Source organism: Nothoprocta perdicaria, unplaced genomic scaffold (genome assembly GCF_003342845.1).
Source record: "Nothoprocta perdicaria isolate Ctin4 unplaced genomic scaffold, notPer1 scaffold_84, whole genome shotgun sequence".
Classification (NCBI taxonomy): domain Eukaryota; kingdom Metazoa; phylum Chordata; class Aves; order Tinamiformes; family Tinamidae; genus Nothoprocta; species Nothoprocta perdicaria.
This window is the reverse complement of record NW_020456132.1, coordinates 2,713,718-2,729,635: the sequence shown is the minus strand read 5'-3', so window position 1 is coordinate 2,729,635 and position 15,918 is coordinate 2,713,718. Positions and strand designations below refer to the sequence as shown.

At 45.7% G+C, this 15,918-nt stretch overlaps 1 protein-coding gene across 1 annotated transcript in view; it reads right to left on the bottom strand.

Moving 5' to 3' along the window:
- Window positions 1-4,920: 4,920 nt before the first annotated feature.
- The window catches only part of NINJ2 (ninjurin 2), a 46,659-nt gene continuing 35,661 nt past the window's right edge, over window positions 4,921-15,918 (bottom strand). The window contains exons 2-4 of the mRNA XM_026052186.1: window positions 7,051-7,282; window positions 6,448-6,635; window positions 4,921-5,699 (exon numbers count right to left, since the gene is read on the bottom strand). Coding sequence (XP_025907971.1) covers window positions 6,469-6,635; window positions 7,051-7,282 — 399 coding nt within the window. The 3' untranslated portion in view covers window positions 4,921-5,699; window positions 6,448-6,468. The remainder of the gene's footprint in view (window positions 5,700-6,447; window positions 6,636-7,050; window positions 7,283-15,918) is intronic.

The window sequence follows — 15,918 nt, the reverse complement described above, 5'->3', positions numbered from 1 at the left end:
GTACACCTATGTACTGACCCAACCAAGTCTGGACAAGGAGGAACTGATAGGCACTTTAGGCTGTCCATGCTTAGACATTTCTCTGTGCTTTTCACTTGGATCATTAGGAAAAGAAAAATCTCATATTCAGTGAGGTAAGGACTATGGATGGAGCCTGAAGTATCCCTCCCTTGTGAAAGTTGCTTCTTCCTCCAGCTGAGCAGTGCAGCAGGGGCTGATGTTACAACTCAACCTGAATTATTTATCTACTGCTTGAGGCTAGTGGAGAGGTTATGCCAAGGATCTTGGAGGACACCTCAGGAGGTGCTCAGGAGAACCTAGCAGCCTTATCTGACAGACATGTGTGTTTGTCCTAACGATATCAGGGAAACCCTAGCAGRGAAGAAGTGGCAATATTTTATTAGTTTAAAATTGTGAGTTTGTTAGAATAAAAAGAGTATTCTGCTCTCTAAATCCTGTACATTTATGCAGCATCTAAAGGTTAATTTAATAAGTTATGGCTTCACAGTTACGTCCTGTCATAGTTTGACTTTTATGTAAAGAGCAGGCTTGTTTATACTGAAGAACAGGCAGTTATTGGTGCTTCATTTCTGGAACAGTCCTGGGAGCTCTGGCCTCGTACTGAGGAGGTATTTTCAGGGCTTGGCACTTGCACTAGGAGCAGAGGAGCAATGCGGATAGGAGAGGGCTGAGTGAATAAAAGGATGGGCTGACTGAATGCCAGCACTGATGAAAGAACTGTGGAAAGAGCCTTAGWGCACAGAGAGCTGATTCTAGGGTGAATTCTCAGGCCCTGAAACCCCTGCCCGTGCAAGGCAACAGTTTTTACACCCAGTAACCATTTTTCAGGACTGCAGAGTCACAGAGATCCACAGCGCAGTCGGTGCTTTGCCCTGGAGCTTCAGTTTCCTCTAACCATCCTGAAAAAGCTGCTACTGATATCAGGCATCAGGAAGAGTCTGACATAGGGTGCTGCTCRTAGCTCTGAGTCATTGGGAAGCAAGTAATAATGGTCTGTAAGATACAAGCAATGCRGACTTGGTACTAGAATTGTTTGCTTTTACAATTGGATGGAGTGGATGCCAATTCAAACTGGGTTTTCATTTATTATTAATTCTGTGGTGCTTGATAAGTTCATCAAGTCCCATTATTGCAGGTGGAAAACTGAACATACAGATTCTGGGGTATAAATCCTGTCAAATTATCCAGTGGCCTCAGTGTGAGCTCTGTGGCTGACAGAGTCAGAGTTGAAAAATATACAGTGTGTAGATATGGTGGAAAGTGCACAAGAGATTAATGTAGCTCTTAATTCATGGAGCCTTTGTCAGAATTTAGACACTGAATAGCTAATAAGTCACAGTCTTAGCCTTCTGCTCAAATCAGCAGTCTTTTTAATGAAGGAAGGGAGTTTTCACATACAGAGATTAAGAAATGAAATGCTGCGGTTCTGGAGTGAGGAAAGAGGCTGGCAACTTTTTTCTTTTTTTTTTTTTTTTTTTTTTTTTTTTCTCTCTCTTTATGTAATACTGGAGTTTAAGAGCCCAGGTCTGTGATGCACTGTTGCAACAGGCTGTTTCTGCCTGGCGCGTGCAGTATCAGCCACCTGATGGGTGCGTGTCGGAGCCTGTGCTTTGCTCACCAACAAACACGGGCACAACCCCACGCCTGATGAAGCAGCTCTTTTGCCAGACTCCGTGGACTCCGTGCAGCTTCCACAGCTTGTCTGGATGGGCTCTTGTCAGGCAATGCCTGTGGGACAGGGATAGGCTGGTGGAGAGCACAAGCAGCAGGGATGCTGAGAGTTATGAGCAGCGTCTGCCTTCGTTGGTACGAGTCACTCTTCCTCACCAGAGAGGATAATCAGCAAAAAGGGGGCTAGAAAACAGAGCACAGCCCTCATCACCAGCAGAATCTGAGGACTTCACCACCATGCTTTAGCTGTCCAGGGGACTTGGTCCCTTCATGCCTTCTCGCCCAGACCAGTAAGTGAACAGAAGTGTTTACCTCATGAGGACTCCATGGTGGACGTGGAAGGAGTTACTGGGTCGTGGGCCAGTTTCCTGGGGGCCACTACCCTGGCTGTAGGGACGTCAGTCACAGTTGTTACTCTGTCCCTAGCACAATGGGGCCCCCTTCTTCATCAGCCTTTACACACTGGTGTTGGGAAGTTGATTCATGCTAATTGGCACTAGTTGGCAGCCCCTGCGGAGGAGCTTGGAGAGAGCCCATGGGGACAGACCTTGTCTTTCTGCTCAGGCTGCTGCGGCTGTAAAATGAGGGTAAGCTCCACGCTCCATCACTTGCAGGCCAGCAGGCAATCCTGCAGGAGCTCTGCTGGGCTTTGCCCTGGGGCTGCTGACCCTGCTTTTTGATTTTGTTTTTGCCTTCCCCATGCAAAGTTATGAAAAGGCTCTCAGGAAGCTGCACAATTCCCAAAGAGTTGCAGAGAAACCGGCTTTACCAAAGCAGGGAAGCTGACTTCCCTGGAAAGTTGTTCTTGTTTCCATCACAGGGATTTCTTAGGAAGTTTTGCTTCAGTTGGCAGTGAAGTTTACCCTTCATATGCATCCTGGCTGTGTCCTGGCTCGGTGGAAGGAAGAAATTTGTTTGCACGTGCTTTCCTCTGTGTCAGACACACAGACTGGGAGGGAGCTGCTCCAGCGGGTCACAGGATGGGAACAGCTGGGAAGTGATGGGGCTCCCTGCAGAGCAGTTGTTCCCTGTAATGGGGACACAGGCCAGGATGTGGACCCTGGCCCCAGAGGTGTGGGGTGCACTGAAAAGAGGCTCTGTCCATCGGTGCTGACCCTGTCACCAGGRCATTTTCATTCCTGAACAAATTATTGGCCAGAAGTTTATTTGCAGCCCAGCAAAGGGAACGAAGAAGGACGGGGTTTTGTTATAAGAGAAATGTATTGTGTGGAAATAATGTGACTTGTTTTGTCCTTGTCTTTAATGTTTTCCTGGTATGAATATCTTGCTGCCTTCTCATGGTTTGTAAATGTCTAAGTTGTTCGGTTTTTAGATACCAATGCCTTGTGTTAAAAATCTGGGTTGTACCTTTGAATTCTCTGCCTTAAAGTGGCCCTGTGTCTTCAAGATGACTCCTGGCCACATCTCTGTTAAAATCAGGGGATATTCTGGTTCTCCCCCACGTTTTATAAATACATTGTCTTCCTACAAGAGCTCGCTTCTCTCCATGTGTTGCTCATACACTTCCATCCCCACACATCATGGACTAGAAATCGGATGTTCTCTTCTTTTGTCTCATATAATTAAAGTTAYAATCAATGCCACAGAGATAAGTCAGTGTCTGTCCAAGCCCTCAGGAGCTCTGCAGGTGCTAAAGGGACAGATGGKACAGGAAAACATGGTAAGCATGGTCAGATAGGAATGGGACTTATCTTCATCCCCTTTTGCAAGGGGCTGTAGAGAACGGAATGGTAATAAACAGACTTTTTCCTGTCTCCCTGGGACTTATCATGTGGAAYAGGATAGAAACTAGATAAATACACGTGCTGGCAAAGTAGGAGTGCTGTATGATGGAGAGGGCCTACTCAAAATGAAGCCATCTTACAAACAGGGGCCACTTCATGAATAGAGACTGCAGGTGAAAGCCTGGTCCTGGACTCAGTCCTTGCTTGGTACACACGTGGGAGGTAAGATTCTTCATGACAATGGCTTACTTTGGTGAAAGTTGTGTCCCCGTTTCCCTTCAGCCCTGCCTTCCTTGAATAGGAACAGCTTGGCCCAAATGGGGGTCAGGTACAGAGAGGCCAAAGGCAGCCAACGTGACTAAAGAATCTGATTCCATTGGAAAGAGAAGGGGGGAAAAAAAGCACTCGAGTGTATTGCTGGCTCTTTGCTTTCCTGTGCTGGATGACAGGCAGCCCACAGCTCAGGCCTTACATACTGCACTACCTCATCTGGCAGCTGTAGTGTTGGAGTTACAGTTTGGTAACGAATTCCCCTCGGTGCTTCTTCCCCAGCTGAACCTACTTTTTAAGGATCAGTCATAATTACTAATCGCTTTGCCTCCTGCTCTGTGAAGCACAGTCATGGGATTTGTGTTCTGCAAATGGGATGTATAATTTTTAAAACTTTTCATAAACTCAGTTAGGCCAGTAGTGGCTGCAAAACCTTGACTGATGGTTTTGCAAGGAATGCAAATAGTTTTGTTGCCTCTCCAGTGAAGCTTCATCCTGGAGGACAGCAGGATTATTGAGGCTTCCCAGAAACGCTTCTCCCACAGTCCTGTTGGTCAGGGGAGAGGTCATATCTTAGTACCTGATTCACCAAACAGGCTTAGACTCTGCTCAACTTTGCTAATTAGAATTACAGTACATACAGAATGGCTGTTTTGCAGTCTACCTTTTTCTACACACCTTTCCACCGTGGTTGTTTGAGGGAAGGACCTAATGCTAGCCTTAAATCTTGCCCATTAGCAAGATTATTCACAAAGTCATCCAAAGCCACCACCTGTGACTTAAACAAATTTAATTCTGAAAAGTCAAATATAGAGGAAACAGAATCTGGTCATATCTACTTGTTTTAGCAGTGTCAGTCACTGCCATTAGCTCTTGAAGAATACTATGCACATAACTTCATGAGATTTCCATCTTAGCGGCAGAAAGGGTATGCAAAAGATGTTATCCATATTGAACACTAATACTGTCTTACTTTGAAAAATCATTTAATACCCAGAAAAGCATGTAATTATTTAAATATGCATATAACACAGAATTAAAAATATCCAATTTTTCAGCATAACTACAAAATTCTAATTTGGGATACAAAATCTTTCCAAAGAATTTAACATTCATGAATTCTAACAGTTTTTTTTTCTAGTACAACAGAATTTCCAACTTTCAATATAAAAATTACATATTTTAAAATATTTATATTAATGATAGCATCTTAAAATGTTGATTTTTTAAGTGATACATTATGCATCTGCTGTTTCTCAGTGTGGCAATTAGCCTAAGATGTCTGACTACGTAAAATGAGTTTCTCTATTTTAACCCCAAATATTATCAGACTACTCAGTATTACTCACATAACTCTGATGGCATCAGGACATAATATCTATTTTCTGTCATAGTTCATTTTCCAATGAAAGAAATATATGATTGTTTTCTTAAGTGTTTCCCATTTAATTTTATTTTTAAACAGCTAGGAAAACATTTGAACTCCTTTTAGCTGTGTTGACTTACACACACTGTTTTATCCTCCCATGAGAACTTCTTTTTAGTTTGAAAAAATCCACTCTTACATTAGGGATATAAAGTATTAGATAGCATAGCTTTAAATATAGCAAATTATGCCTGAGACAGAAAAGCTGGACTTTTTTGTTTACTTAGCCTATCAAATAAATTGAGTTTCTCTACAAAATAAGGCAGTTTTCCATATGAGAAGCAGACAACTAAAACAAGAAAAAAGATTTACAGAACTGTGCTTTGAAATTCCGTACCTGCTGCTTTTCCTACAGCTCTCACTAGAAATCACTGCAAGTTGGCTCTACCTTTGAAAAGCAACATAAGTTTTTACCCCCTGCAGAAGCACAAAAGAGGCTGTATATAACAAAACACAATTTTGAAAATTTAAGCCACTTCTCTGGATTCCTTATGAAGACTAGATCCTGCTGAGGTCAGTAAAAACACAGAGGAGAGCTTTCCTGTATCAGTTGCACTGCCACCACCCTGCAGGAAAGACAAAACATGCCAAGTAAGTACGTGGGAGTAGCACAGACAGGGAGGATCATGCAGAGTGTACCCAGATCTTCCAACACACACCATGGCCATGACACTGAGCACTGACAAGAACCAAGCCAGTCCTGCTGCTCTTGGCAGGGGCTTTTGGCCTTTGGATTGTGTTCACCTGTGGCAGGTCATGTAAGGAAGAGGTAACGACCTTGACCTAAGAGCCTTGGGGACTCAACGTGCTGTTCCCTCATCTGTGAAGCCAAGCAGTCAGCTGGACTCTCACACAAAAGACTCTTTGGAAAATTAAAGAGTTAGATGACTGAACAGCCACCACCACCAAACCACACAGGCCACTGTGAAGAGCTCCTTCACCCACTGCCTTCCCAGCACTTTTCTTTCTGCTCAGGTAACACTGCCATCTTGGTCTGTCTCCCAGAACTCAGCCRTTTTTCTTTCCAAAATTTAGCTCTCAACTGCTAAGGTGAGATTTCCCATCTTTGAAAACTACTTGCTACTGGTTAATCCCAGAAGCAGGAGGTTTTGGTGATGTTGCTATAAAAACCAAGCAAGGCCTCCTTCTCTACAGGAGTTTGCTCAATAGCTCTTGGATGCCCTTGAGTCACCAATACACCTCCAGAAAGACTTTGCTTATTTGTGTAGCAGACTTCCACTTCTCAGTCTTGTAGCGATATTTTCTGAGACTGACAGCAGGGCAGGCAGTGATGGGAACTGACTCTTTCCTTACCTGACTCCATTGTCCCAACACTCAATAAGGTCCCCTATAATTCCTGGTGGGGTAAAGGCCAGTTTTCTGCACTCCAAAGGCTGTGATGAAGATGTTGAGGATGACTGTGATGAAGATGAGAGCTGTGGCAGCATTGTTGAGGACATCCAGGCGGGGTTGCTTTGCGACATCATTCAGGTTCAAACGAGCTGTGTGATATAATGCAGAAACAAATTGAGATTTATACTTCATCTCTAAATCAAAATTACAAGGATTCAAAAGTCTCCAGCCCCTGGGAGCTTTCACTGCTTGTAAACGCACACGGGGCAAGTGGCCCCTGGGCACCACTGCCACAGAGCTGGTGGAATGGTCTCAGGATCTTTACAGGCATAGTGGTTTACCCTGAGGCAAGGTAGAAGGATAGAGCAGATGTCATGTGTGTCTTGTCTTKCAGTGTGGGTGTCAAGGCCATCTAATGGGCTGGCCCTAAGTAACTGAGTTACTGCTGCATGTTAGCAGGACAGATGGCTCCTTATTCTCCATCCCACCTCCTGGCTGCCCGTGCATCAGAGCCAGCTGCTTTGCACCCTGTGAGGATAYATGGGAGGTAGGACATTGCCTTACCAGTGATGATGAGGAGAATCCCAATGAGCACCTGGAAGAAGAGAGAGATGCTGATGAGCACGATCAGGGTGATGTAGTACTGAAAGGAGGTCCCCTGCTCCAGCACTGCTTTGAGCTGAGTGACATTGGCCATGAAGAGCGCCACATCCAGCATGCTCTCTGCCACGCTCTTCTTCGTTGCATAGTGGTTGATGTTCATCGGACCATTAATCCTGAGATGGGGATTCAAGCCCTGAGGGRACAAAATAACAGCATTACTGGTCTCATTCCTAAAACGACAGGCCTGTCCATGCAGGGTGGACTGCTGTCTCATGACGGTGTTTATCTGGAAAGCCAGGGGAAAAGGCAAAACCATGTGTTTTGAAAATGTCAAAAGCACCCAGTGTTCCCTCACACTTGCCTCATGGTATTAATAGGCACAAGAACTCYGCAAGGTTAGAAAAATACTGGGTATTTTTATGGATAACAAGTTGTCCAGAGTTACGATAGCATAGATTAACTCAAGCTAGGGATTTTAGAAGGAATATTAAATTCTCTTCCTCGAGGACACAGACAAGCCTCAAATTTAGGGGGATTAGAGAGTTATTCCCTTTGGGCAGGGTGTTCAAAGGACTGTCAGAGCTGGGATTTATATCTTCTCTGAGCGCTTTTTTTGCTGGCTACTGTTTTTGACATGGTACTAGAGTAGATGTTACAATCCTCATTCTCCYTTTTTTCTGAAACCAAGGACACTATTTCTTCAAAAGGTCAGTCACTGACAAGCATGGATACAAAGAGTGGGATTCATCACACTTACCTTTAGCTAACCATTCAGAAAGCTATTTTTTTGCCAGTATAGAGGAACAGGTATTTACCAGGTGTAGGTAATCTGGCTGCTTTTAACCTAATTACAAGGGGTTCATCATCTGACTGCTTTCAGCTACCGCCTTTCATTTAACACTTCTGTTAGCTGAGTTCTTCTGCTAGCTGTTCCATATGACAAAACAAGAAGGTGGTAGAAAGGAGGAAAATGATTTTAATTCATCTAGAGTATCATCACCTGCTAAGAAACTACCAGCAAGGAGCGTAATTGCAGAAGATCTGGATGTATCTGCAGTGAGCTGCTCAAAGTAGCACTGTGGCTCTCTCAGATGGTGAGTCTTGCTTTTGTCCTAGATAAAGTACAAAGTGTAATCTTTTCTCCATTTTCCAGGAAGAGCAATAGAGTGAAATTACAGCCAGTAAGTCATGTTGCTGCACTCTGGCTTCTTGATGCATCCCCGGGGAGAAAGAGCTTTTTCTGAGTGGGGATGGGAAGGTGAGCACYGGCAGTGAACCTTTAAGAGTGCTGTCTGTGTGTGCCCAGCCCTGAAATAGGGGAGCTCAATAGGGGAACTGAGGCCAAACATCAGCTCACGTGAAAAAAATCACCTAGCGGACAAAGGGCAGGAATAATTGTGTTCAGTTTGAAATATTGATGAACTGTGATTCCCTAAGAAGGGGTCAGCTCAGGGTGGGAAAGTGTTTGGGGGGATTTTTTGATAGTTAAAAGCATGTAATTCTTGTGGCTTTTAACAGTAAAGTAAGTGTGGTTAAGAGGCTTCTCTGCAGAGCTTATATTTCTTGCTATTGAAGCTAGAAGTTAGAGGATCCTGGATGGAGATAAAAGTAGAAGTCTAGAGAGTCTGTAAGGACTTTGAGGTAGTCTGGAGGGCTTCAGGGCTTCTTAAGTGTTTCTTTGGTGTCCAAGACAGCTGAACAGAGATATCTCACGTCTCGGAGAAAGGAGGCCGGCAAAAGGTCTAAGCTTGAGAACATGTCCTGATCTTCTGGATTACGCACTACTGGCTTCCAGCTATCTCAAAACACACGTGCCTGCAATAGAGTGGTGCAGGTTTAGATATTTGATCCCTTTAATATGCTTTCTTTTTCGCTCCTGCAGCCATCCCTCCCTGCTGCAGAGGTACAAAGCTGGGCACTGACAGCTCATCTGGGKGTGATGACGAGCTCGAGCTGGGGCTGGGAGAACAAAGAAGCTGAACAAACGTGACAGCTTTGGGCAAACGAGTGCCTGGCACAAGGAGGCTGGGCCATCTGCTCCCAGTCATTTACAGGGAGATGAATAAGGCAAGTCAGGAGCTCAGTTTTTTGAGTGAAAACACTTTCCTCAAGCTGACCCTCAACCTTCTTGACCTCTGGTGGGAAATGAGTCGCTCATACGTGGGGCAGGGTTAAAATGCACTAAATTCCAAGTATCAGATAAACAGGCAACAAGAATAGGTAGCTTTCACGTACGTTTTTCCACGTGTGGGTCAAAGCAATGGCATGTTTCCCTGCTTGGGGCAGGAGACCACAAGCAGGGAAGGCCACTGCTGTCTGAGGTGGAGTCAGGGACTTGAGGAGATCCTTGCATAGTGCAATGGAAACCTGGGCCAACTTTCTGGCGGGGYTGGCCCACAAAGGTGGCCAGAAGGCCACCCGTCTGACTAAAGCTGACTGCTGAGCCTGTCCATGAGGCTCTCTGCACAAGTGCTTCCTGTGCAGTAAGGGCCTTGCAGAAGTCCTGCTGATTAGTCTGCAACTGAAGGCAGGGCGACCTGGCTCCTCTGTGGATTTGGCCCTTGCAGAATAATCTGCCTCATCCAGCAGATATAAACCTGGAGCCTCAAATAACAAGACGCTTAAGAAAATCAGAAGCCTTCAGAGACCTGGCATGTTTTCGATAGTGCCACAGGCTGGCTTTGCTTGGGATGCCTGGAGCCACTGCTGTCAGCAGCTCCCCACGCCCTCCATGGTGTATGAATCAGATGCTTGTGACCCTTATCTTCTTTTTTTCTTTTTTAATTGYCACAGTGTATGCACAGCTCTCCAAACCGACCCATTGCTGCTTTTGCACTCTCCTAGTTRAGCCCTGTGAAGTGCAGCAGTTCAGAAGCTGATTCACAAGCAACTCGGGTTTCCCCACAGCTGGAGAGCAGGGAAGGGGGGAAGGGTACATCGGATTGCTGGTGAGGTGAAGTAATTCCCTTCTGGCAAACATARYTCTTTGGGTTAAGTCACTRGACATATTGTAAGGTTTATCAGTRTGCTTTATATCCTTGGACTGGTGTCCTTCTAGCCACTTGGAAAGCATTTCCCCTTCTGAGAGTGGTGGAGCACTGCCTTTCCCCCTTCAGAATGGATCCATGAGGAAAACTTGCCATCATGCACTTAGTCTTGGTGAGAGCTGTCCCAGAGCCAGCCACTCTCTGCTGCCAAACAGCAGCTGCCACAGTGCAGCAATTCCCCAAGGATAGGAGGTTATTATCATAATATCCCATCCTCTAAGGGTAGCGCGGCTAGGACACGGAGAAGTGAAGCCTGGTCACACGGCCTCGGCTGAGCCGCCGCGAAAACTTGGCTCTYGCGTCCTGTTGCGGCTGTTTTGCCTTTCCTTCTTCCCCTCTTTCCACACAAAAGCTGATGGCTTCAGCCTGGCCCCCGGCAAATCTCTCTCTGCACTTTCTGCATACGCATGCTGCAGCAGCSCACACTGTTAAAGAGGGCTCAGCAGGGCTCTCCTTAAGGTTTCATAAGTCATAGGCTTTATTTTTACTCAAAGCACTCCCCCCCCCCAAAAAAAAGGAGAAACCTTTCGCATCAATTCCCACCTCTGCTGTTATTTTTAATTTTCGTAGGAATTACTATAGAAAGAAGGCAGAACATCACAAGTGTGGGGGCAGGTGTTTTAATGGGCTCTCTATTTTTGCTCTATGGGGCTGTCAAGTCACAGGGCTGTGAAGCCTTGCTTTGGCACCAGAGGGCATGCTGAGCTGCCCAGCTGCTCAGTGCTGCATTGCTAGTGAAAACTACCTGAAAATTTTCCACTGAAGCTACTTTTCAAGGGAAATTCTTTCTTCTTTTTTTTTCTTTTTTTTTCCCGAGAAACACCTTTCCTCTGAAGAGTTTTGGAGGCATTTCATTAAAACATTTCTTTCCAAAGGGTGCAGGCTTTTTAGCCCAAAGCTTTCTCAAAGCTGCTTGCACAATTTCTACAAAAACCTCCATTTTTTTTCTTGCATTTTTTCAAGGTGGGGGGGAGGCGCAGAAAGAAAACAGCGAGCAGATCTAATCACAAATCTGTGTGCTTTGTGGGTTTTTTGTGACCTTCTCCTCGGGGGAGAACAGACTGAAAGAGACACCGGGACTGCATGAGATTCAGAAGTATGAGAATGATAATCCTCTTCATGGGAGCGCTCTGGCAGAAGGGGGATGTCTGAGGAGAAACTATATTATTTGGCAATTAGTTCCAAGGGAAATGCTGGGGAATGCCAAGGAAAACAGCCCTGAAAGCGGGCTGTGCACAGAGAGGGGTAGGTGCGGAGACGGGCGCCGCGGGGAGCGCAGCCGATAGAGCCGCGCGTAGGCGAGCGCACGCGGCCCGTCAGGCACCGGGGGGAAGTCTGGGGGGTGTTTTTTCCATGGTGTTTGCCAGTTGGCAGCTTTAGGAGAGCTTTCTAAACCCCAGCTGGTGAGGGCTACAGAAACTCGTCTAGCGAGGCAGGAGGGGAGCCCGCTTCCCTTCCCGTAGGCCGGGCGCAGAGGTTAAAGGTCTTGCTCTCARTCAATACTTCCACTTCTAAACTCCCACTCTTTAGCCGTTCTACTTATCACTGGAGTTGCTGACTTCTCCAGCTGGAATGAATGGAGCAACTTTAATATTGTTTGGCCTTTAATATTTTGGGGACACGAGGCGAACGCTTTGGTCAGTGCCATGTGGAGCATGAATCCTGAGGCAAAGTGGATTTGCGTGTGCGTTTCTTCCCTCTCCTCCAGCGCAGCATGGCAACAAGCATCCTGGCTGCCTTCCACAAACGGGAGTAATCCTAAACCTCACCATGGGGGGCTGTGGCAAAAGGAAAGCTGAGTGCTTGGGCCAGGCCCTCTCCTCTTAGGCCTCTGCTGAGGCTGCCAGCCAGTCCAGTTGTTGTGGTTAGGCTATTTTTTAATACAACCAGCTGTTCTGCTCAGTAGGGGGGTCCACCCAGAGCCAAATGGTTACATTGACTTCAACTTCTATTGGATAAAGCCCAGAAAACAAGTCAGGAGTGCTTTCCTCATGTCTTGGGCTCTCCCCACTTCTGGGAGCGGTCCTCATCAAGGTATTTCTCTGATAAGATCTTATGGTTCTGCAAGAAGGAAGTGGAGAGTTGTCACTGCTTTGTTAACGGGGCCCACTTATGCCAGCCGCTTGGAAGACAGGTTTTTAATCCAAAAGCACCTTCCAAGGGCTTAGAGACAGCACTTCTCCAGCAGTAGAAGGCTAGACAAGTAATAGGCACAGGTCCTGATTTCTTACTTAACACCCTTTTCTTTTTCTTCCACCCTGTTCCCATTCTCTCTTTCCTGTATCCACCTCATGTGTTTTGTCTCGTGGCCATGTGCAAGTTTGAGCTCCTTGGGCAGTAATGCGAGTGYTGTGCCGCGGTGACAGCAGTCGGGGAGTCCCTTGGGGACAGTCACAGCAATAAAAGGAGAAATGCCCACTTGGGTGGGATGCCAGCAGAGCCTTTCTGCCTAACTCAGCTGAATGTTCAGCCTTACACTCCTGTTACAACTTGCCAAAATAAGGAGATATATATATTTTATATATATATATTATATATATAGGAAAATATATATATATAGGAATAGTGGGGTTAACAGCAACCTCAGTATCAGCTTCCAATCCTGTATCTTCATGTGGTGCTCAGTCAGGCAGACTCCTGGCTCTCGAAGGGGATAGGAGAGCAGCCCGTGGGAGTCATGAAGCAGCACAGCTCCATGAGAACAGGAGCCTGCTCCTCGCCCTCCAGCTCGCGCTGCAGCCGGGCTGACTTCTGCTTCGTGGCTGGCTGTGGTGCTTGCAGCCTGCAAAGACCTGCTTGTCGCATCAGGTCTGCGTGCTCTGCTCTCTCCTTTCCCTTCCTCCAAGTCCTTGTATCTCCTGTGTCTCTTGCAAATCCTCCCTGCTCCCATCTGCATCCTTCCGTCCTGCCCCTGCTCTCTCTGTTCATACTTTTCCTCTGTTCTCTCCTTCTCCACAGTTTTCTCCCCCTGTTCCTTTCCCCTTGTCTTTCGCCCACGCTTTCCTGCCCTCAGTCTGCTTTGTGCATCTCCTTTCTCTCCTCTCTCTGGCACTCAGCACTGCTGTATGAGTAGCTTGAACCTATTCTTTCAGATGCCACTCAMAGCCTGCTATGCTACAGGGCAACATAAATTATGCATCTCTCAAATAACTGTCTTGCCTAATCTATATTAAACTCTCTAGTTAAGTGTATTTATGATACTGAATTGAAGAGATCCAGGAATCAGCTGGCAAGCTTCAGAGCTGAGCTGGAACAGAAGATAACTCTTTCAGGTAGCTGAAGCAAGGAAGAGGGGGCATTGGCAGAACTACTTTATCGGTAGTTCAGAAGCAATAAGTAGGCTTGGAGGGTTCAAGGACTGCTTGGCACCAACAGTTGCAATGTGTCAATGCATGATATTTGATTGTTAAGGAGAAAGAACCGGGTGTGCGTGTGTGGTAGAGGGGGACAGCTCTCTGAATATGCGCAATTGGGAGTGCACTCAAAAGGATTATCGGGAACAATTATCTCCAAAGTCAGGATATAGAAGCTGGAGCCTGTTCAAGTCACTTCTGTTTAGCACCCAGAGCAGATTTACCCTAGTGTGTGTGTCTGTGTGTGAGTGTGTGTAGGGGGACTTGTTTTTATTTTTTCTTTTTTTTTAAAGAAAAAGGCAAGTGGAGGCTTAAAACAGCTTTACAAGAGAAATTAAAAGTAGGTTAGCAGAGAAAAGGAGTTTATAAAAAATAGAAGAGCAGCCAGCAGGCACAACAGTAACTATTGCATAGTGCTTACAAAGCTAAACAAGTTGAGATGAATAAATCTGCAAGCTGGAAGGCTTATGGCCCAAAATATTAAGAAAAGCTGGGCCCGATCTCACAGATTGCTGCCAAATGCAAAGTGCAAGTGTGTTCGTATATGTTATTTTAATTCAAAACATTTCTAAATCTAGTCCAAAACCTGAACATCTTCGAAGTCTAAGAGTCCTTGGATCCATAACTGAGGATCAGATTGATTTCTAAAACTGAGACAACATAAAAAAATCTATTATGTTAAACCAAAAGTCCAGYTCTTCCTGGACTGTGGTTGGCAACAGATACCTCGGTAAAAATACAAGAACAGGATAAGCATATGGCAGCAGTCTCTTGTGGTCTATGGACCCAATAATCTGTGACAGTCACTCCAGCCCCGGACTGTGTTTTTGTCTTCATGTGAGGAAGTCTGGGGTTCGTTTGTCAGTCACATGTTTGTTGTGTGGTTTAGGGCACGCTATTTGCTCTCCCTGCCTCTTGGTTTCCTTATGTACAAAATAATGAGAGTACTTGCATGTGTGGTGTGGCTAAGATCTCCTGCCTAAGTACTGTATGCTTGTTTGATGCCTATAATACACAGACTGAACTTATAATTCAGACAAGCTACTAAAGTCAGTTCAGGTGTAGATTTTGAGCTGCACAATCCTCTGGCTACCCTCTTGGCATTTGGGGTCTCTGAGGAAAGGAAACTGGAGGAGCCCAGACAGAGGTCTATGGTTATGGACTTCAGTGGCGATCACACGAAGTTGATGAAGTCGCATCCATAAAYGGTGAAATTCAGGGTATTTGGTTGTTCTGTAATTTGAAAGGGCTTTTATCCACAGAGCATTTTTATATCTGCAGATGCTAACACTTGCTATGCCTTTGTCCTGTGGGTCCTTGTCCTTGTCTCCAGTTTCAGGACTCACCAACACTACTGCTGACTTAGTCTCACCTAGGCCCCTATTATTCATTTTTTTCAAAAACTTCCAAGTTCAGCTTCYTTCTCTGCCAGGAGACTGAGTCAGTCTCTGGACCTAAAAAGGCCAAATCTGCTTTTTTTTTTTTTTTTTTTCTTCCTCTCTCTCTCTCTCTCCTTCTCCCCATTAAGAACCAGCACATTCCAAGTTGTATTCATTCACAGTCAAGCTTCTGGCCTAATGCTGTTATTTTTTAAAAGTGCCATTGCCCATCTTCAATACATTTATTTCACCTCTAGTCAAACTAGGTAAAAAATGCAGAAATTGGTGAAGCAGTGACCAGGTAATACAGGCAGATGTGAGTAATTAGCAGTGTACCCCAGGGCAAGGAAGTCTGCAGAGCAACATCTCCAGTCTGTGCTAGGCTGCTTGGMAATGTCCTCCAGAGAAAGAACCTCAGTTGTCTCTGGAAAGGTTTTAAACACATTAGGAGTGCTCTAGCAAAGGGCTGCTGCATTTTAGCATGAGAAAATACAAAGTGATGCATGGCCATGGCTGTTCGGATTCAATTAGTGTTAACGCCCTTCCATTAAAGTCTCTGGCTGCAGGGGCTGCCTCTTGCTCTAGAGCCTGCTGTGCCAAGGGAGGAAGGCTGCTCCGGTCTCATGAGGGCTAGAGCTATGAGGAACCAGGAGAGGACAGGAAGGCCATGCTCAGGAGGAGACTTTGTCCTCCCAGGAGTGCACACAAGAGCCTCTGTGTTCCTTGCAGCACATCTATAGACCCATGGTGTCTTTATGAGGCTGGCTCTAGAGTTGTCATGCCTGATTGCTCTGTCTGGAGTCTCTATCTTAGCACTTCTGCTGCGGTTTGGTTATTGTCTGGCCGAGGCCATTGCTCCTGTTGTTGGATGGGTTATGGCATGTCACTTAGTTCAATTTCAGAGGAGTTTCATTACTGTTCTTGTTGCTCAGATGAAGAGGAATGGGATCATATGAGGCAAAGGCACTGCCAGGAGCCAGAGAGGTCTGAGCTTGATTTGAATCTATTGCAGAATTTCTGTCTTGGTTAAAAAAAAAAAAAAAAAAAAAA